General features: G+C 38.3%; 1 protein-coding gene and 1 long non-coding RNA gene across 4 annotated transcripts in view; one reads left to right on the forward strand and one right to left on the reverse strand.

Moving 5' to 3' along the window:
* The window catches only part of LOC108696519 (probable pleckstrin homology domain-containing family N member 1), a 43,399-nt gene that overhangs the window by 20,376 nt on the left and 1,329 nt on the right, over positions 1-21,694 (reverse strand). For all 3 annotated transcript variants that reach the window (XM_041569318.1, XM_041569319.1, XM_018225959.2), the window contains exons 2-6: positions 11,641-11,737; positions 10,678-10,830; positions 8,324-8,410; positions 4,889-4,961; positions 3,389-3,531 (exon numbers count right to left, since the gene is read on the reverse strand). In XM_041569318.1, coding sequence (XP_041425252.1) covers positions 3,389-3,531; positions 4,889-4,961; positions 8,324-8,410; positions 10,678-10,830; positions 11,641-11,737 — 553 coding nt within the window. The remainder of the gene's footprint in view (positions 1-3,388; positions 3,532-4,888; positions 4,962-8,323; positions 8,411-10,677; positions 10,831-11,640; positions 11,738-21,694) is intronic.
* On the forward strand, positions 600-21,491 carry LOC108696520. The gene is made up of 3 exons (XR_001932276.2): positions 600-1,375; positions 15,406-15,501; positions 19,571-21,491. It is a non-coding gene; the product is annotated as an uncharacterized LOC108696520 (long non-coding RNA).

A 21,694-nucleotide genomic window follows, 5' to 3' on the forward strand; every position in this document is an offset into this window, starting at 1 on the left:
CAAGGGTCAAATTTCAAATTCATGTGAGTTATTAAAACTCCCATAAACTCCCATAAATTTTAAATTTGACTAATCAAAATTTATTAATAAAATCAAATTTTTCCATCTTCGACAAATTTAAACAACCCGAAAACTCGAATTAAATTCGATCAAACTCGATTTGTTTTTTTCCCAAAAAAACTTGAATGTCAGGAAGGCTGCAAACATCTCCAAATAGATCCCTGGACCTCTCCCATTAACTTAAACAGAAATTAGGCAGGTTTTAGGTGGCGAAAAGTTGAATTCGAAATCTTAAGGAAAATCATATTCGAGTTTTTAAAGGAGCAGGAAAGGTAATTTGCAATACTCTGCTATAATTGTTGCTTGTGTGCACCCCTCCTGAACCGCATTATTTTCGCTGCCCAAATCGGTCTGGAGCTCTCATACCGTTACGTCGAAGTTTTCAAATGTTCTATTCTTTGCGGCTGCCATTTTGGCTGTGTCAACGTCATGTCCTCTCTCTCCTATTTTCAAATGCCCATGTGCTAAATTAAGCCCTCCCCTTGACCCTGCCCGTCACACACAGCTAGCTAGCTCAAGGCGTGCCTGCTTCTTTCCCTGCTGCGTGTTTCCCTGACAAAGTAAACTTGATACAGCAGACATTTGCACAGCCACAGCTGGGTGTCTGTTTCAGGGGAACAAAGGAGTGAAACTAATACAGTGAGTCTGAATACCCAAAACTAACACATGGTAATCAGCCACAGCTGGGTGTCAATTGCAAGGGAGGAACACACTGTGAGGGGGACAATGGAGTGAAACCATTGCAGTGACTATAAACTATACGCAATACTCAATACTTATAGCAAATAATCTGCTCAGCAAGCTGCACAACTCTGCTCTGCACACTTCTGACAAACAAGCAAATTTTAAAAACCGAGTGTTGCTATGGCAACCCGTTTTTCTGCAGTGTGATTCCTATCTATAAAGTCTATAAAGTGCAGAGCTGTAATTACACATAACATGCCTGTACTGAAGATAATCCGTTTTGAAAAAAGGAACAGTTCCTTCAATCCGTTTTACATATAGCAAATCTGGTCAGCAAGCTGCACAGCTCTGCTCTCCCATTTAGAAACGATTGTTGCTATGGCAACCCGTTTCCTGCAGCGTGATTAGCTGCTCTAACAAAGAGGGAGGGCAGAACAGAGGTCAGTAACGACGTAAGCAGTGAAGAAGCTGCTCAATGTGCGCATGCTCAGCAGTACTACAGAGAGGAACTGCGCATGATCCAGGTCGTGAGTCGCAATGGGAAGATAGGCATGCTGGGAAAAACGCTTCTCCTACTCTACATTATCAGAGGAAACGGATCAACAGAGCTGCTACAAGAAAGCACACAGAGGTACATGTAACACACCAGCAGACTTTTAGTAACACAGCTGCTTTTTTAAACATAATTCATGTTTGGGCTTTACAGGTCCTTTAAAGAAACTAGAATCAAGTTTGGATAACCCTCTAGTCGAATTTAACAGTTTTGACCATAAAAATTTTCAATTTGACCCGTGTCATCTTTGCATAATACAATGGTGGTATAATACAATAGCCGTATCAAAGCAGTTCCATCCTAAAGTCCTGGCTCCTTCTCAAAGCTCAGAATCAGGCTCAATACACAGAGATGGCTGCCTCCACACCAATATACAGTAACAGCTAAAAAAATACATCTATTGGTTCAAGGATAACATTTTAAATAATAGAGTGAATTATTTGCAAAGTAAACAGTGTCAATTAGAAATAAAAAGTAAACCATAAAAATCATGACAGAATCGCTGATATTTTGATGAAATTGAAACAAATTAGAGACCAGTTAAATACAAACAGTAACAATATATTTGTTTTTATCCCTTCATATTAAAGTTGCTGAACTCTGTTGTACAACACTTTACTCAGTTGTTGCTGAACTTCAAATTCCTGGACACAACATATTATCAAGGCATGCTGGGAGCTGTAGTCCAGCAACATCAGGGTTGTATTCTTAAAGGAGAAGGGAAGGCTAAAATTAAGTGAGCTTTATCAGAAAAGTCTATATAAATACACCAGTAAACCCTCAAAGTAAAGCTGCTCTGAGTCCTCTGTCAAAAGAAACACCACATTTCTTTTCTTCTATTGTGTACACATGGGCTTCTGTATCAAACTTCCTGTTTTCATCTTAAACCTCCAGGGCATGGCCTTGAGCATGCTCAGTTTGCTCCCTCTCTCTCCCTCCACCCCTCCCTGCTGTAATCTAAGCCCAGAGCTATGAGCGAACAGGGAGAGACTCAGGCAGGAAGTGATGTCACACCAATATGACAGTTGCTACCTAAACAAACAGAAAACACTTCAAGAGCTGTTTACTCAAGTATGGTAAAGCATTCTGCAGAATAAATATAGTGTTATAGCTTGCACTATTGTGGTTAATCTATTGTCAAAAAATTACTTCAGTAGCTATCCTTCTCCTTTAAAGCATTATTGCACAAATTTTCCCCTGCTTTCTAGGGCTTCTGTCTGTGACTGCATTAAAATATTAAATAATACTCCAATGAGAATCCCAAATAATCTGTTAAATAAATCTCATCTGTTCTTTGTTCCTGCAACTGACGACTTTTGTCCCATTAAACAATTGTCATGGCCGGCACCCAATACCAGAACAAGTGCCAAGTACCCTGCTCTCGGCTTGGCTTCACCAGTAGTGAGACCACCGTTGGGCTTCGGGAGGAGCCCTCAGCTTACTTGGGTGCCACCTGGACTTATCGAGGGGTACAAGGCGAAATGTTCTGGCTGGCAAAGGGGCACGGCTGTTAGCAGAGTCTTTTTGGGCCGAAGGTCACGGTACCAAAGGATTAGGCAGAATCGTAGTTAGGCAGGCTGGGTCGAGGCAGGCAGATAACTAGGATCGTCAGGAAGGCAAAGGGTCAAACCGGGTAGTCAATCAGAATAGGATCAGGCAGAAAGAGTAGTCAAGATACAGACTGGGCAGAGTACGGATATCAGGATGGTCAAACAGGCAAGGTCACAACAGGAGATCAATATGAAACAGGGACAGATGCACAAGGCTCAGAGGCACCAGGAAAACAAGTCCTATCACGGGCAATGATTATAGAAAAACTGTCCCTTTAAACACATTTAAATTTCGCGCCATTGTATGCGCCTACAAATTACAGAAGTGCGCGCAGAGAGGGAAGAGGAGCAGGCGTGGCGGGCGCCACTAGACTACCAGGGCTAGGTATTTTTATTACAACAATAATATCTACAATGATGTTCATCTGTAGCTAAAAGTATTTCAGTTCTGCCAATGCTATTCTGTTTGAAATGTTTATAAGGGAAAACAATAACATGTTCTAGGCACCAGCAGGACTTCTCACATCTCCATGATACTCACCAGAAAGGACAAAATATTGATTGAGGGGTAAACAAGAGAATAGTGTGTGTTGGCTTCCAGGATGTGATGCTGTAGCTCTGATATCCAAAGATCTCTCTCTCTGGAATTGAGGCAGGAAATTTGGCGAGATTCTATCATTGGCCCTGCAAAGAAGTGCAATCATTTTATTCATGCTTAATCCCTCAGACAGCACAGGGCTCATCTTCCTGCTTTGACCGGCGCATGCGCAGTAGGAGCATTTCGCCGGTACGATCTACTGCACATGCGCCAAAAGTACATCGTGACTTTTGGCCCATGTGCAGTAGATCCGTACTGGCGAAATGCTCCTACTGCGCATGGCCAAAACGCTGTTCAAAGCAGGAAGAAGATCGTGTAGGGGCATTTGCCCAGCTGGACGGGTAGGCCAGGGGGGAGGAGGGAGGGTGGGCAACACACGGGAGGGGGGGAGGGTTTTTGTCGCCAACTAGGTTTCCTTCCCCTTTAAAGAATGAAGTGCAAGCACAGTAGCTCCATTTTGACAAATCAGACACAGAGCATTTGCAACTGATTTAAAATTCAAGATTTAAAATTGCACTTTACTCACTGCATCAGGGGACGTGAATGCGCCCTCATGTGTTAAGACAACTTAGTCAAGTTACAGAGAATATGTAATACAGATGCATCACTGTAACTTATTAGCTTTTCAATAATACAGCCAATGACAGAACTAAGGGTAGGCAGAAGAGGCATGTGTCTAGGGTACAATAGTGGGGGGCACAGGACATGTACTTTTTCCATCTGTTTTCCCCTAATGTAATCTTACATGTAAATCCCAGATCAGATGCCGCCATGCGCATGAATGCAATAGCGATCAGGACCGAGTAGTGCCAAGAAGACGAGACCAGGGGGTGTGATTGTTTGAGAGATCTGGGCAAGGCTTTGTCTTGAATGCCCCCAACATTATGCCTGGCACTAAAATCAGTATCCCAAACTAATAATCTAGGGGCATATTTATCAAGGGTCGAATGAATTACAAATTTAAAAAACTTCATTCGAATTCAAACAGACCAACCGAAATTAAGTGGAAGTTTTTTTGGAATAGGTCGAAGTCGAATTTTTAAAGAGACCATACATAATAAATTTCGATATTGGAATTTTCGAATTTTTTCAAATTTGAATCGAATTTGGACTATTCCCTAGTCAAGGTACACAAAAATAGCTTGAAATTTGAATTTTTTTAATTCGAAAATTCATCTCGGCCCTTGATAAATCTTGATAAAAAAAGAAGAAGTCTGTACTGTGCAATGCTTGATAAAGGGCTGGTTATGCCCAAAACGTTGCTTCACTTGCACAAATAAATTATTTTTTACTATACCGGAGCACTGCTGAAATTTGTATTAGAATTGGAACCGGACCTGAGCATACAGAGTCACAGCCGGCAGCCGACGCTACAAAAAGCGGTGAGATTGATTGTGTAGCACTACTCTCTGTGTTTGTGAACAGACATCTGGTAATACTTACCACTGATTTCAAAGGTATGTCCTATACTTGTCCATAAGGAAAACACTTTCATTCCAGAAAGGGAAAGAAGGCCCTGCGAGTTAAGGTATATTTCATATTTTTATGCAAAAAACAAGAAATAAGAAAAACATTTTTTAAAAAAGTTATGAACGTGGAACTATTCTGTTACCATCCTTTCATTTTCTGACCATACTGTGAAAATCAGGCATTTGTTATAATAAATCAGGCATAAGTGACTGATAAGTGGCTAGTACTACCAACTAAATTTTGCCGGAATATGGGAAATAGGTAATAATTTATTTGCAGTCATTTGATGTAGTACAGATGTCACACAAATTAATTCCACACATGAAATTCCAAGCAGAGTAATTAATTAATGTTGTTCTCACTCTGGGATCCTAGTCCCAATGTACAATGCCTTCCAAGGTGAACTCCAAGGGATTCTCCACTACCGTGTCTCACACATTTCAATCCATCAACTAGCAGAATACACCTGGGTAACTGACTGGCAAGTCCTCTCAATTTATACTACTAGGGAGGAAAAATCCAAACACAAACAAATACAAACATCCCCACCACCTGCATGGTATGCCTACACCTGAATGGGAAACCAGAACAGGCCTCTGCAGGGGATCATAGATAAAATAGGGAGCTGATAACAAAGATAAATCTCAACATCCCTACATCAACATACTTTTTATTTATGTTAAACAAAGAGTGAAACAAGGCTTAAAAGATTAGAAAGCCTTTCTCCCAGCAATCAGTCTTACTTCATTTCTAAATCTCAAACAGCTTAACTGCAGCTCTTTTAGCTACTTCCTTGTCTAGCGTGAAGCTGTGTTCCTTTTCTTTTCTAAACTCTCCTTCTCTATTCAACTGTGAAGACAGTCAAAGAGAAAGACATTTAACTATATATACAGTTAACTCCATAAATATTTGGACAGAGATGACTTTTTTCTAATTTTGGTTCTGTACATTACCACAATGAATTTTAAATGAAACAACTCAGATGCAGTTGAACTGCAGACTTTGCTCTTTCATTCAGTGGGTTGACTAAAAAGATTGCATAAAAGTTTGAGGAACTAAAGCCTTTTTTTAACACAATCAGTGCTTTTTAGGGGCTCAAAATCAATTGGACAATTGACTCAAAGGCTATTTCATGGGCAGGTGTGGGCAATTCCTTCATTAAGTCATTATCAATTAAGCAGATAAAAGCCCTGGAGTTGATTTGAGGGGGAGGGGTGCTTGTATGTGGACAACATGCGGTCAAAGAAGCTCTCCAGGCAGGTTAAACAAGCCATCTTTAAGCTGCAAAAACAGAAAAAACCCATTCGAGAAATTGCTACAATATTAGGAGTGGCAAAATCGACAGTTTGGTACATCCTGAGAAAGAAAGAAAGCACTGGTGATGTCCATGGAAGACAACAGTGGTGGATGATCGCAGAATCATTTCCATGGAGCAGACAAACCCCTTCACAACAGCCAAACAATTGAACAACACTCTCCAGGAGGTAGGTGTATCGATATCCAAGTCTACCATAAAGAGAAGACTGCATGAACGTAAATACAGAGGGTGCACTGCAAGGTGCAAGCCACTCATAAGCACCAAGAATAGAAAGGCTAGATTGGACTTTGCTAAAAAAAAAAAAAAAACATTCTTTGGATAGAGGAAACCAAAATCAGCCTCTACCAGAATGATGGCAAGAAAAAAGTATGGAGAAGACGTGGAACAGCTCATGATCCAAAGCATACCACATCATCTATAAAACATGGTGGAGGCAGTGTGATGGTTTGGGTATGCATGGCTGCCAGTGGCACTGGGACACTAGTGTTTATCCATGATGTGACACAGGACAGAAGCAGCCGAATGAATTCTAAGGTGTTCAGAGACATACTGTCTGCTCAAATCCAGCTAAATGCAGTCACATTTATTGGGAGGTGTTTCATAATACAGATGGACAATGACCCAAAACATACAGCCAAAGCAACGCAGGAGTTTATTAAAGCAAAGATGGCCAAGCCAGTCACCTGATCTGAACCCAATTGAGCTGCATTTCACTTGAAGACTAAACTTTGGACATAAAGGCCCACAAACAAACAGCAACTGAAAGCCACTGCAGTATAGGCCTGGCAGAGCATTAAAAATTAGGAAACCCAGAATCTGGTGATGTCCATGAGTTCAAGACTTCAGGCTGTCATTGCCAGCAAAGGGTTTTCAACCAAGTATTAGAAATTAACATTTTATTTTCAGTTTTTTAATTTGTCCAATTACCTTTGAGCCCCTGAAATTAAGTGATTGTGTTAAAAAAGGCTTTAGTTCCTCACGTTTTTATGCAATCTTTTTGTTCAACCCACTGAATCAAAGCTGAAAGTCTGCAGTTCAACTGCTTCTGAGTTGTTTCATTAAAAATTCATTATGGTAATGTACAAAACCAAAATTAGATATAAATATATACACATCTGGACAAATTTACAATCTGGGTAGCAAAGTGGCAAATGAGATTCAATTTAATCAGGGACAAATGTTCAGGAAAAAGACTGTGTGGCCACAGATCAGCCCGATATTGCCTACCTCAAGGTGGCCATACACGGAGAGATCTGCTCATTTGGCGATGTCGCCAAACGAGCGGATCTCTCCCCGATATGCCCACCTTGAGGTAGGCAATATCGGGCTAATCTGATCGTGGGCCCTAGGGCCCAACGATCGGATCCTAACGAATAGTAATGGGCGGTCAGATCGCGGGACCGCATCAACGAATAGATGCGGCCAAGATCCGATGGGATTTTTCATCCCATCCAATCGAGATCTGCCCGACTTTCAGCCAGATCCCGATCGGGGAAGCCCGTCGGGAGGGGCCCATACACGGGCCAATAAGCTGCAGATACGGTCTGTCGGCAGCTTTTATCGGCCCGTGTATGGCCACCTTTAGCTTGAGTATGATACCAGAACATAAGAATTTTGTAAATATGTTCTTTTTGTCTGGAGCAAAGTGACATTCTTTTCGCATTCTCCCAAATGGCAAAATGATATTTTTTTTCTTACTTGTGCAAACTTTATTACATTTCTAATATGGATACACCAAATTGACCCTTTTAGAATTCAGTCAAATCCCAAATCCTTTGTGAAAGATTTTGCCAAATCCCGAACCCAACTCGAACCCAAGTTTGCATATGTAAATTAGGGAAAGAAGGAGGAAAGAGAATCATGAGCATGGCATGCTGTTAAACTATTTTTGAGTTGGATTTCACCAAATGCTTCCGAAAAAGGCAGAATCTTGTCCGAATTTTGAACCGAATCCTAATCCACTAATTTCCAACCCTAAACTATATCAAAAGATGTATAGATCAATTAGGGGTAAAAGGTTGGAAATATATGGTGAGACTGCAAAGGCAAAGGCTATATAAAAATAAAAAAGATATCTGTAGATATTGTACCTGATAGATAAATCTTCTATCTTGATGGTCCAAAGACAGAATCAGTAAATGCAAAGGAAACAGTACCAAAAAGCACTCCATTATTTCCTGTGGAGAGTGTAAAAGGTTATCAGCCAAGTAAAATAATCATGTGAAAAGTTCAACAGTTTCAAACTATTCTGCTATCAGAGAATCTTCAAACAGCCACTATTACAAGCATCTTTATATCATATTGCTGCCTTGTTCTTAATCCAGACTAAGATATAATGAATCCTTATTTGAGGCAAAACAATCCTATTGGGTTTAGTTTAACCCACGGGTGGTTCAATTAGTCTTCTTTTTATAGTGTTGAATTATTTGCCTTCTTTTTCTTCTGACTTTTTCCAGCTTTCAAATGGGGGTCACATTGCTAATCACATTGCTGATATTGCAAACTGGAGAGCTGGTGACTAAAAATCTAAATAACTCATAAAGCTCAAACATTAAAAAATTAAAACCAATTGCAAATTGTCTCAGAGTATCACGCTCTACGTCATACTAAAAACTCATTTTAAAGGCGAACAACCCCTTTAAATGAGTTTTTAGTAGACTTATGGTATGATAAGCCAAATTACTGAACGATTACTCATATACAGTACAGGTATGGGATCCATTATCCAGAAACCCATTATCCAGAAAGCTCCAAATTATGGAAAGGCTGCCTTCCATAGACTCCATTATAATTAAATAATCCCAATTTCAAAATTTTTCTTTTTCTCTGTAATAATAAAACAGTACTTTATACTTCATCCCAACTAAGATGTAATTAATCCTTACTGGAAGCAGCACCAGCCTATTGGGCTTATCTAATGTTTACATGATTTTCTAGTAGGTTTGAAGATCCAAATTAAGGAAAGATCTGTTATCCAGAAAACCCGAGCATTCTGGATAACAGGGCCCATACCTGTTTATGTATTGGAATAGCTAAATGGTGATCTTTCTAGTCAGGGCCAGTTTCTGTGTAGAGAAGATTGAAGCAGGATTGAATGTTCTTACCCTAAGGGGCACATTTACTAAGCTCGAGTGAAGGATTCGAAATTAAAAAAACTTCGAATTTCAAAGGTTTTTTTTGGGTACTTCGACCATCGAATAGGCTACTTCAACCTTTGACTACGACTTAGATTCGAACGATTCGAACTAAAAATCGTTCGACTATTCGACCATTCGATAGTCTAAGTACTGTCTCTTTAAAAAAAACTTCGACTACATACTTCACCACTTTAAACCTACCGAGCACTAATGTTAGCCTATGGGGACCTTCCCCATAAATTTTTTAAGGTTTTTTGATTGAAGGAAAATCATTCTATCGATGGATTAAAATCCTTTGAATCGTTCGATTCGAAGAACTTAATCGTTCGATCGAACGTTTTTTCCTTCGATCGTTCGATCAAAGTATTTGCGGTAAATCCTTCGACTTCGATATTCGGAGTCGAAGGATTTTACTTCGATGGTCGAATATCGAGGGTTAATTAAGCCTTAAATCGACCCTTAGTAAATGTGCCCCTAAAAGTACCCTAAAAATCACATCATGTGCCACCAATCTGAAATGAGATGGTATTGGAAACAGCACACCTACAAAGGGCAGAGTTGCAAAGACAATGGGGCATGATTGGTACAAGATACATTAAATAGCCTGTTGACCTTTAAATTAACTTTAATTATGATGTAGAGAGTAATTTGCAATTGGTATTCATTTTTTATTATTAGTAGTTTTTTTTATAGATATTTATCTTTTTATTCAGCAGCTCTCCAGCTTGCAATTTCAAGTCTGGTTGCAAGGGTTCAAATGACACTAGCAACCATGCATTGATTTAAATAAGAGACTGGAATGTGAATAGGAGCGGACCTGAATAGAAAGATGAGTAATAAAAGTAGCACTAACAATACATTTGTAGCATTGCAGAGCATTTTATTTTTAGATGGGGTCAGAGACCCCCATTTAAAAGCTGGAAAGAATCAGAAGAAGGCTGCAAATAATTCAAAAACTGTAAGAAATAAATAATGACAACTCGGGAAGTCAATAACAAACAGAAACCCCTGTTTGATCCTCTTGTATGATACTGAATGTATCTTATACATTAACACACGTCAACCAGCAGGTTTGTTTTGTTTCTGCTGACAAGCATGTGCACTGTAGGCTCCTGTAAAGCCTTCAGTCTGCTTTGTGTAATGCTTTGCCATGTCTGAGAAAAAAACAAGATGAGTAGAAGACTAGCTTCTTTGGTTTCATTGGCCTGTTGTGAACTTTAGAGTCAAAAACACATTCATTTTGCACAAAAAAGTTTAATTCTTAGTTATTTTTAATCTACATAGAAAAAAGTGAAAGGAGGACTTACCTGTGAGTGTGTTCCCCTAATCTGCATGAATATTAAAGAAGATCTGACAACCTTTCCATAAGTCTGAATGTCCTGACCCTCCCATCCGTGAATAGGTTCCGAAAGTATCATGTCGTCTAAATTTGCATGAGATTTTCCCCAAAACAGCACAGGCTAAAAAATTGAAAAAAGATCAGTGATACAAATTAGAGGAATATGATAAAGAAAGAAACCTATGCTTGCAGTTTCTGATGACATATTTAAAGAGATTAATATATAAATACTATTGATGGTCGAATTAATTCGCCGACACTAATTTGCGGTGAATTTGCGCATTTTGCCGCAAGCAAATCAACTCGTGAAATTGCGGCGACAATTCGCCTGCGAGAAATCTGCCACGTAAAAAATAAATTGACTTGCGCATATAGATTGACGCTCGTCTAACTTATTCAGACACCCATTGACTTTAATGCATTTGGACCAAATAGTCACGTCTATAAAAATTTTCAATCGATTCAAAATTGATGCATGTCAAAATTATTTTGACGCCCATTGACTTCAATGCGTTTCACAGATTTTTCGATATTTCATGCCACAGATTCTCCCATCACTAATAAATGTGAATACATGTGTTGTTACTACTGAGAGTAACAGCAGTATAGAATGTATTAGTATTAGTAAATAAAGTGATATAACAGGGGAGAGGAGCTTAACAGGACTGTTTACAATTGTATATAAAATGTAACACTGAAGTACGCCATACATCGTGGCTTTAATTCAATGTTACTTGATTTAAAAACAAAAAAATGTATCTAGTAGTTAATAAAGTTAGCATGAACGGGCACCAAATATTCACAACAAACAAAATTAACACTCACTTGCTCTTTAGTAAACATGGGTGCTAAAAAAGTTTTAATAGGCCATAAGTTAAATATAATTTAATAAATGGATGCATTTTTCTGTTCTCTTCTATTAGGTCCTTACCTTATCTGGGACCTCATGTTTAACACACGTAGCTTGGTGGTGTGAGATGGAGTAAGGTCCTCCATTGGGAGATAGTGACCCAGTTTCTGACTGTTTCCTTCATGAGAGAAAGGGCAGTAGAAATATTTAGATACTTTATTTAGGTTGGAAGCTGTCAAAAATGTGAATTAGATTTTTTGGGATGTGTTTCTTTACAGAAGTAGAGTGCAACTACTTGGAACACAGTTCAGCTAAATTAAGCTTGTTATACCTTATATAACTAAAAGAAGCAGTTTAAATTCATAAATGCAATGTTTTTCAAACTGTGGGGCAAAGGAGAGTGTGAGGAGCAACAAATTACTATTAATACATATGGCGGCCCATTGTAAGAAGAAAAGAAAGAGCAGAGAAAAGAATGCAGCAAACAAGTGAAGATTACATGTGACATCACAAGAGAAAAGAGTAGAAGTGAACTGGGTAAGAAGAGGGTGAGAAAAAAGATGAAGAGCAGAAGAGAAGTGGCAAAGGGGATAGCTAAATGAAAAACAGAGGAGCACTTGAAAAAGGAAAAGAGGGGGGTTTGAAAGCCTAGGAAAACAAAAGAGTAATGGTCACAAAAAAATATTGATTTCTTTTGTTGTTTTTGTAAAAAATTCACAGTCAGGGATCAGTGGCGGAGTTTAAAAAATGTTTAGCACCTAAGAGGAACTTGAGCCCAAAAAGTTTCAAAATTTGCACCCTAATTAATTAGCCCAATGTTGGTGAGGAATGGATTCTAGAAGCCCCAGAAATGGTCTGCTAAACTAACAAATATAATTCATCAATTGGAGGTAGACTCACTTCACTTTAGAGACTACAGACTAGGGCTAGCAAAACTGAAGTCAAGTTTAGGCATAAGATCAAGGCAGATCATATATATGCAGAATGGATATAGCCATACATTTTCTTTTTATTTTTGTTGGTTCAGAACAACATTGCTTCATCCTGATCTGTTCAATTCAAACAACCATCCTAACGGCTGTTTTCAGTAAGAGATCTAGCAACCAACACAGGCAGTCTATTTTGCAGTTTACACAGTAATTTAGGCTTTTCAATTAATAATGATAAATTCCATCCAGAAGTAATTAACTCTGGGACTTGATCAAGCACTTTTTAAAACTTTTGCAACCGATCAATGAGATATCGACTCAGTAACATTACAGGTTTAATGATCTGTTAAATATGCTTATCCAGCTAAATAACATCCCGAGGAGCACTAATTTATGAGCTTCATAAAGAATAAATAGTGGAGCAGTACACACTGCAGAAGCTTGTTCTATCGTGGGCGCACCTGTTAAAATTAAGTACTTTTCTGAAACTGATACATTATCTTCTTATTCTATTGCATCTCATCCATCCAACTAAACCTTACTTTTTACTCAAACATTTTTCCTTAACCCGTTTGCTCTTCTCACCCTATATCGTCTACGCTCTAACAACACAATCTCAACTCACTCACCCTTTCATTCAACCACATTCATCCCATCCTATTGTCTCTCATACACTCACGTGTTCTCTACCCATATCCGCCTTATTCAACATTACCTTACTCAATTACATAGGGTAATTCAACCTGTAACTGCAACTTCACTGTTTGGAATGGGTATGCAGCCAAGGTAATGTTGTAAGCATTATAGCCAAGGTGGGGATGGAGAAATCTCAGCAACTCTGTACAGTATTTTTCCATTCTTGGCAATATTTTATTGAGAATTACGGGGAGGATGTAAAGATGACTGCATGCAAACAGAAGGCTTTAGTTAGCAGAAACTGTTCAGTACAAGGTAAGCGCTAAAATGATTCTAAGTCACACTATTACTGTATATAGTAGATCTGTAATATGTAATGTGTTTTTTGTTCAGTTGCAAAAGACTACAAATCACGTGACTAGATATTTTGCTTTTGAAGTGTAACTTGAGAAGAAAGAAACAAAACCGCTTTGTATAATAATCTAGTCTTTACCCAAAGGCTAAACAAGAATTAAAGGAGGACATAATGGTATTTCTCATACAATAACAATGAACCTTTAATACCCTTCCCTGAGAACTGCTAATCATCTTTAGTGTGTCTTGAGTTGCGTGTTCAAATCATGAATGTGTTCAGACACATCACCATGTTTGATGTATAAACAGGATAGCACCTTCAAAGAAAGTGGAGAGTCTATCCAGGCAGTTGAGTTTAAACACAGTGGTCCTCATTTGCTATTAGCAGTGCAATGTGCATCATTTTCATTAATTTTAATATGTATATACTTTTAAAGGGACATGACTAGTCTTGGAAAGTACTTCAAAAGCTATGTATTATACAACTCCAAAAAACTCATGCAGTGTTGAGGCCAATATTATATTACCATCTGTGTCCATGCCCCTTGGTCCTCTTTTCTGCAGATAGCACTAGCAATACGAATTGGATCATTACTCTGTCTTGATCAAATCTACAGGCATGGGGTCAGTTATCCGGAAACCTGTTATCCAGAAAGCTCTACGTTACAGGAAAGCCATCTCCCATAGACTCCGTTTTTTCCAAATAATCCACATATTTAAAAATGATTTGCTTTTTCTCTGTAGTAATAAAACAGTACCTTGTACTTAATCCAAACTAAGATATAATTAAACCGTATTGGAAGCAAAAACAGCATATTGGGCTTAATTAAAATTTAAATTATATTATAGTAGACTGAAGATATGAAGATCCAAATTATGGAAAGATCTGATATCTGGAAAACCTCAGGTCCTGAGCATTCTGAATAACAAGTGCCATACCTGTACAAAAGAACAAACATTCCTACGACCAACTGATTTGTAGACAAAAAAACAGATATTTAGTGATGGGCGAATTTGCGCCGTTTCGCTTCGCCGAAAAATTCGAGAATTTCGCACGAAATTCGCAAAATGGCGAAAAATTCGTGTTTTTGACGCCGGCGCCCATTTTTGACGGGCATTTTGCGAATTTGCGCCTGGCAAATAAATTCGCCCATCACTACAGATATTGTTTCATGTTTAAGAACATGTTATTACTGTATAACTCAATTGTTTTAGCATCAGTGACATAACTATAAAGGAAGGCCCCAAGTTTCAGGTGTCCCACGATTTTTTCCACTTTGCGGGTGACCCACGATTTCAGGGGGGGTGGGCGGGCTGGGAAAAAATGTTTTGAGGGTTACACCACTGTAAAGCAAAACGAAAAGGAAATAAAGATTATGCATTCATAGCAGGTACAATGTTGTAAACATAGGTACATGCAGTGTCTCTTGCTTCTAACCATTTAGCATATTTCATGGTCCTTACTTATTCCTTTATGGGGAAAAATGCTTAATAAGGGAAAAATATAGTAAGTAGATATAAAAGACTAGCAGAATAAAGAGGTTTAGGGGCAAATTCATTAACCTCTGGAAATTCACCAGCAACAGCTTTGCTCACATCGCCACACTAATTGGCAGGCGAAAATTCACCAAGACAACGCTAATTCACTAAAATGCAAAGTTGCGTCCAGGGCATCGAGTTTCCCTAGCGTTAATTCGGCAAGCAAAGCGAAGTTGCGCTGGCGTTGGCTAATTTGCATACGGCAGGAAGTTAAATTTCAATGGACGTATATGTTGCAGAAAATGCATTACACTACACAAGCCCAGGAAAATAAAATAAAGATGTTATATTTCCCTACACATGAGCCCAGTGTATAGTTTATGTGCCATATGTAAGGAAATGTAGGGGGAAGCCGTGTACACAAAAAAAAATTTGCGATCTCTTGCAGCCTATCACCCTATCACCCTGTGACTTTGAGGAACTCCTGTCTACTCTATTGCACTTCGCCTGGTCTGAGGTGGCGTAGGTACGTCTGGCAGAAGAGGTAACGTTCATTACAATCTGCACCTTAGTGAATTTGCATAATTACGTCCATTCACCAGAGCGTAAATTCGCCTGGCATTAGAGGGAGAAGTAGTGCTATAGTCGATCTCCTTCACTAGCGAAGTTAAACCAGCAACCACTAGTAAATCAGCGAAGTCCAGAAATTACATCACACTGGCGAATTTTCGCCAGCGTTAGTCACTTTGCCCTTTAGAGAGGAGGAATAATAGTTTGGAAAGTGGGCCCACTGTCTAAGGTTATGGTGGGCCCACATTCAAAGGTTTTTTGGTGGGACCCTGGCATCCCAGTCCCACACTGGGTACATGTCCCACAGAATGTCATTTGTAGTTAGCCATGTCCTACCATTTGACCCAGTATATACAATTTTAGGTGATAGCTAGTGATGGGCGAATTTGCGCTGTTTTGCTTCGCCGAAAAATTTGCGAAACGGCGTTTTTGACTGCGAATTTTCACGGGCGTTTCACGCAAATTCGCGCCTAGCGAATAAATTCGCCCATCACTAGTGATAGCACATTTGCTAAGATAGGAGCTAGTGAAAAGTCTACCTGCACCCAATCCTAACATGGCACACCTCTTTATTTATGGGCTGACCCACACTGCTCTGATATCATGGAAGGGGCAGGACACATAGACACGAGTGTATGAAAAGCACAGACTGGACTAGAGGAAGCTGGCAAGCAATCGACCCAGCAATCTCCAGCCTTTACATCACTAGTAGGAGCTCTGCGTGTAACATTCATACAGTGAGATTGAATATTCTGCTTTAGTTTGGTGTCATTATAAAGTACTTGTAGATAACACAACCATCATGATGAAGATACTCAAAATATATTGTAAAATTAAAAGGAAAAATTCTATATTTTATTCCAGTAGCATTTCTTTTTTTGCACTTTGCACACTGTGTCCTGCATAATGTAACTAGGTGCAGGCCTCTGTGCTCCTTTGCCTAGACCCATGGCATACTCCTTGAATAAGGAGCACTACCTGCATTAGACAACATTTTATCTACAAGGGGCAGGCAGGGGGAGGCATCTAGGCAGGGGGTAAGGACAGGGCTCTAGCACTTGCACTCCCAGGTTAAAGGGATACTGTCATGGGAAAAAAAATTTTTTTCAAAATGAATCAGTTAATAGTGCTGCTCGAGCAGAATTCTGCACTGAAATCCATTTCTCAAAAGAGCAAACAGATTTTTTTATATTCAATTTTGAAATCTGACATGGGGCTAGACATTTTGACAATTTCCCAGCTGCCCCAAGTCATGTGACTTGTGCTCTGATAAACTTCAATCACTCTTTACTGCTGTACTGCAAGTTGGAGTGATATCACCCCTCCCTTTTTTCCCCCAGCAGCCAAACAAAAGAATAGTGGGAAGGTAACGAGATAGCAGCTCCCTAACACAAGATAACAGCTGCCTGGTAGATCTAAGAACAGCACTCAATAGTAAAAACCCATGTCCCACTGAGACTCCTTCAGTTACATTGAGAAGGAGAAACAGCAGCCTGCCAGAAAGTATTTCTCTCCTGAAGTGCAGGCACAAGTCACATGACCAGGGGCAGCTGGGAAATTGACAAAATGTCTAGCCCCATGTCAGATTTCAAAATTGAATATAAAAAAATCTGTTTGCTCTTTTGAGAAATGGATTTCAGTGCAGAATTCTGCTGGAGCAGCACTATTAACTGATTCGTTTTGAAAAAAAATGTTTTTCCCATGACAGTATCCCTTTAAGTAAATGACCCCTAGGGGGTTATTTATTAAATTGAAATATTTTCTGCTACAAACGCCGATCAAATCCGCTCTGGTTCTTTACGCTTATTTATTATTATATTTTCCTGAAAATTTGCTTTGCGGGAAAAAATCTGAGTTTCATGGGGTTTTTTTCTAATTTTTCATCCGATTTTTACAATTTTTCCGGGTTTTTTACCCGAAAACTCTCTGAAAAATCGGAAAACCTCTGAGAATTGCACGAAACACAGTCTGATTCAGACTTTTCCATCCTCTGGGTTTAATACATTTTGAAAAAAGTCTGATTTTATAAAAGAAATGATGTATTTTTTGTGATTTTTGCATTCAGAGTTTAGTAAATAACCCCCCCTAGTGTTTATAATATATAACCCCAATGGGGAAATAGAATGTTTGCACTCATGTTGCACACATTTAGAGGGGTGAGGGCCCAGTCAAAGCTAGTTACATCACTGGTGGCAAACATTGAAATCAGTGGGAGGTGCAGGTGGTAATAGGGGTGATCATTTTTTTATACAAGCATGGAATCTGTGTATCTTTAGATTCTCCACACAAAAATATCATCCTCCCCTCATGCTCCTTCACTAAGGCCTGCTAAAAGTAACATAACTACCCTCTTCCGGGCCCGGTGTAGGATATCTCTGTTCATCTACTTTATAATATATGTTTCACTGTCAGTTGAACAAGCCTTCCTTAACCTAACACATTAATTATTTATGAAAAGTGAAGAGACATTTCTTTAAATAATACCCCACAATATACAGTTATACCTTTCAACCTTCACCTTTAAAGTAGCACACCTTTTATAAATAAACAGCACAGGGTGGTTTGAAATCTCTGCAGCCCCACATCACTTAATGTGAACATTGCAATGAGTTTAGCTGATCTTCTTTATTACTGAAGAATAGCATGGAATACATTTGCCCCAAGGCCTCTTAAGTAAAAGTGGGAGTTGTATCAGAAAATGTGCTTATTTATGCAGTTTAAAAAATAGAAACATGTTCTTGCATTTCTTTGTGCTGATGTCAGACGCATGAAGCTTGGGATTCAAACACCTAATGCTGACTTAGGTGATTCGCAGTGAGGGAAATCTAAGGTTAACAGTCACCATCCCCAGTATTGAAAAACAATATTGTTTATTAAAGGGGTGGTTCACCTGTAAGTTAACTTTTAGCATGTTATAGAATGGCCGATTCTAAGCAACTTTTCTATTGGTCTTCCTTGTTTTTTTGTTTTTTTTTATAGTTTTTGAATTATTTGCCTTCTTGTTCTGACTCTTTACACCTTTCATATAGGGGTCACTGACCCCATCTAAAAACAAATGTTCTCTAAATTTACAAATGTTATTGCTACATTTTATTACTCATCTTTCTATTCAGTCCCTCTCTTATTCATATTCATATGTCAGTCTCGTATTTAAATCAATGCATGGTTGCTAGGTTAATTTGGACCCTAGCAACCAGATCGCTAAAATTTCAAACTGGAGAGCTGCTCAATAAAAAGCTAATTACATGACTCAAAACCCTCTTTAAATAGTGAAATTCTGGAAAGCAGAAAATACAGTGTACGCACTTTTTAAGGAATGCATAGTGGCGAAAGGCTTCATGCATCCAATATACAAATCAATGAGATGCAAGGTGGGGGATGAGTATACATATTGGCACCATGAACCCATCATGTGTTATGTCCCAGTAAATATGGGGGGCACAACTCAGGAACCTGGAAGCACCTGTCAGAGCGATATGCACAAACAAAATGACCAATATTCTATTGGGCATTTCTTATAAGTGAATTTTAATATTGATGGCTGTTTCATTGGCAGTTCTTGCCATTTCCCTTCTCCCTAGTGCCGAAGAGAAGACCACAGCGAAATGTACAACCCTATGAGGCAGATTTTCTAAAGGGCGAAGTGGGCTTTTTTAGTGAAAATTTGCCAAAATGACAATTCGCAGGGACATTGCCAATTTACTAAAAGGCAAAGCTAGCAAAAAAGCTCAGCTCTAAAGAAGTTTTGCACTGTTTTGCCTGGCGAATTTTCACTTTATCAAATTTATCGAACTGCGAACTTTCCAATACGTTTGTTTGCCAGGTTCTACCTGGCAAATTGATAAGATGAAGCTACAGTCTCAACATTATGATGTCAGGGACAGCATGTCCTTTATGCCAAAAAAGTCATAAAAAAGACAAAATGCTGGTATTTTTTTCATATTTTAATGTGGGATTATGTTTGCAAGTTGTTACTGTTAAATAGATGTTATTTACACTTTTTTTAACCATTTGAAGCACATGCCACATTTGTTTTATTTCAGGCTCATGTCTGGGACAAAAGAAGATTGTCTTAATTTGGCTTCCTTGGACATTTTTAATAAAAAGGGGCCTCTTCTAGCAATTTCACCAGCAATCACTAATAAAGACATATATCTGACCTGTATGTACCAGCCATATTTAAATTGACGTAAGAGTACGCATGGTAACAAAGTTTCACTAGGAAGAAAGTAATTTGTTTGCATTTTGATAAACATGCATATTCACTGTGAAATTCTGAATTGTGCGAAGTATGGTGAAGTTTGTGAAGTAAAAATTTGACCTTTAGTAAATTTGCCCTTGTTTCAATCTCTGCAGGTTTTCTAGTGGTTGTCCTGTTCTCTGGTGCCTAGTCAAGCATCACCATTGAGATTCCAGTCAAAATAAGCAACCATACACACAATACTTGGGATGCATGGCCCTTTCCCTATTTAAAATTATTGATAACGATCCAGTGGTGGAATAATATGCCAGACACAAGGCTTATCCTCCAATCTTCTTAAATATTGTATGTGTGGTTCCTAATTTTAATTTCAATTTGAATATCATACATTTTTTAAACTGTAAAATGCTAGTTTAAAATCCTGCTGGGCTTCAGCTGATATAATTTCAATCTGAATATCATACATTTTATATCCTGTCTTGGAAATGAATAAAATACTATTTACATTATAAATACATGATTCAAATAACAACTAATTTTTACTTGATTGCGTTAAAGGTAATGCCCACTTCCATTCGTATAAAAGTCCTTCTCAAGTTACAGTAAAATCTGAAAACATTTTCTTCCCTAAATGTCCATACAATCGCAGGAGCACAAATAAAGAAGTCATTATAACCTCTGGTTCTTTCCACTCAGCTGGTAGTTGAGCAAATTATTTCGGCTGAAAAGTATTTGTATTGAAAATTTTTACTAATCTGCACTAGAATTTCATCATGCATTTTGTCTTGCCGGAAACAAAATCTTGTTTTTTCACGCAGGAAAAAAACAGTGAGAGAAAACGCCTCTTGATTTCAATTCATTTTGTGTAGTCCTAAATGTGACAGTTTTAAAGCAGCTAATTTTTAAACACGTCTACATTCTATATTACTGAGGAATCCTAATTCGCAATTAAGCATATATAACTATTTATTACTAAGATACAAATTGTCAGCGCAACTCTGCAGCAAATAGGTATAGCAACATCCTCATACTGTTAATTCATTATAAAATAGTATTTAATTAAAAGAAAAGCAAAGATATTTGTGCAGCCTCTTTTCATGTTATGGCCTCTTTGGGCGAGTTGAATGTTTAAATGTTTTAAAAAAATAACTTTTTAGAAAAATAAATATATAATGTAATAATTTAATGACAATCTTTGTAATAAATATAGATGCAATGTTACAATACCTGCCCAGCATTTTAAGAATTAATCTAATTTGGCAACAATACAGTTTCTGTATACAGTTTGAAAACATTGTGCCAGAAGATTTGTGTATTCTTAACCCTAAAGAAGTGTTTTTGTGCCCTTAAAGCAAGTTTGCATCTGCGGCAGTAGAAAACTGTGCCAAATTAACCTTACAGAACCCTATGGAAATGATCACACAGACATCAACTTCATATTGTCACAGCTTCCCCATTTATTCTGTTTTTATTGATAGAGGTTTACTCTGCTCTGCAGGGAATGACTAATTCACTATGTGGGAAATAGTATCAGGCACATGCTCATGGGGAATGAATGGCTCAGTAGGTAAGTCACTGGACTCTGACTCTCTCATCAACTCCTTGTGGCCTTGTGCAAGTTACTTAATCTTGCAGGCATCATAGATCATAAGCTCTTTTGGGCTGGGACTCACTATGCGTGACCTACTCAGTACAGTACTGGACATGATGTGTGCTTGATAAAAAAAAATTATAAAAAGAAATAAACAATGCAATTATTATTATTACTATTTACCCTTTATTTATATAGCACCAACATGGTACATATTGATTTGCAGAGCATCATTATATTATTAATTTTATTACAGTGTTTGTAAATGAAAACTGTTGAATTAAACTCACTGCCAACAAAAATAACTAGGTGATTTCCACGTAGAATAGGCTTTTCTTTCCAGTCCTGCTGAACTTTACACTGAAATACTGAGCG

The sequence above is a fragment of the Xenopus laevis genome, chromosome 7L (assembly GCF_017654675.1).
Source record: "Xenopus laevis strain J_2021 chromosome 7L, Xenopus_laevis_v10.1, whole genome shotgun sequence".
In the NCBI taxonomy this organism is placed as follows: domain Eukaryota; kingdom Metazoa; phylum Chordata; class Amphibia; order Anura; family Pipidae; genus Xenopus; species Xenopus laevis.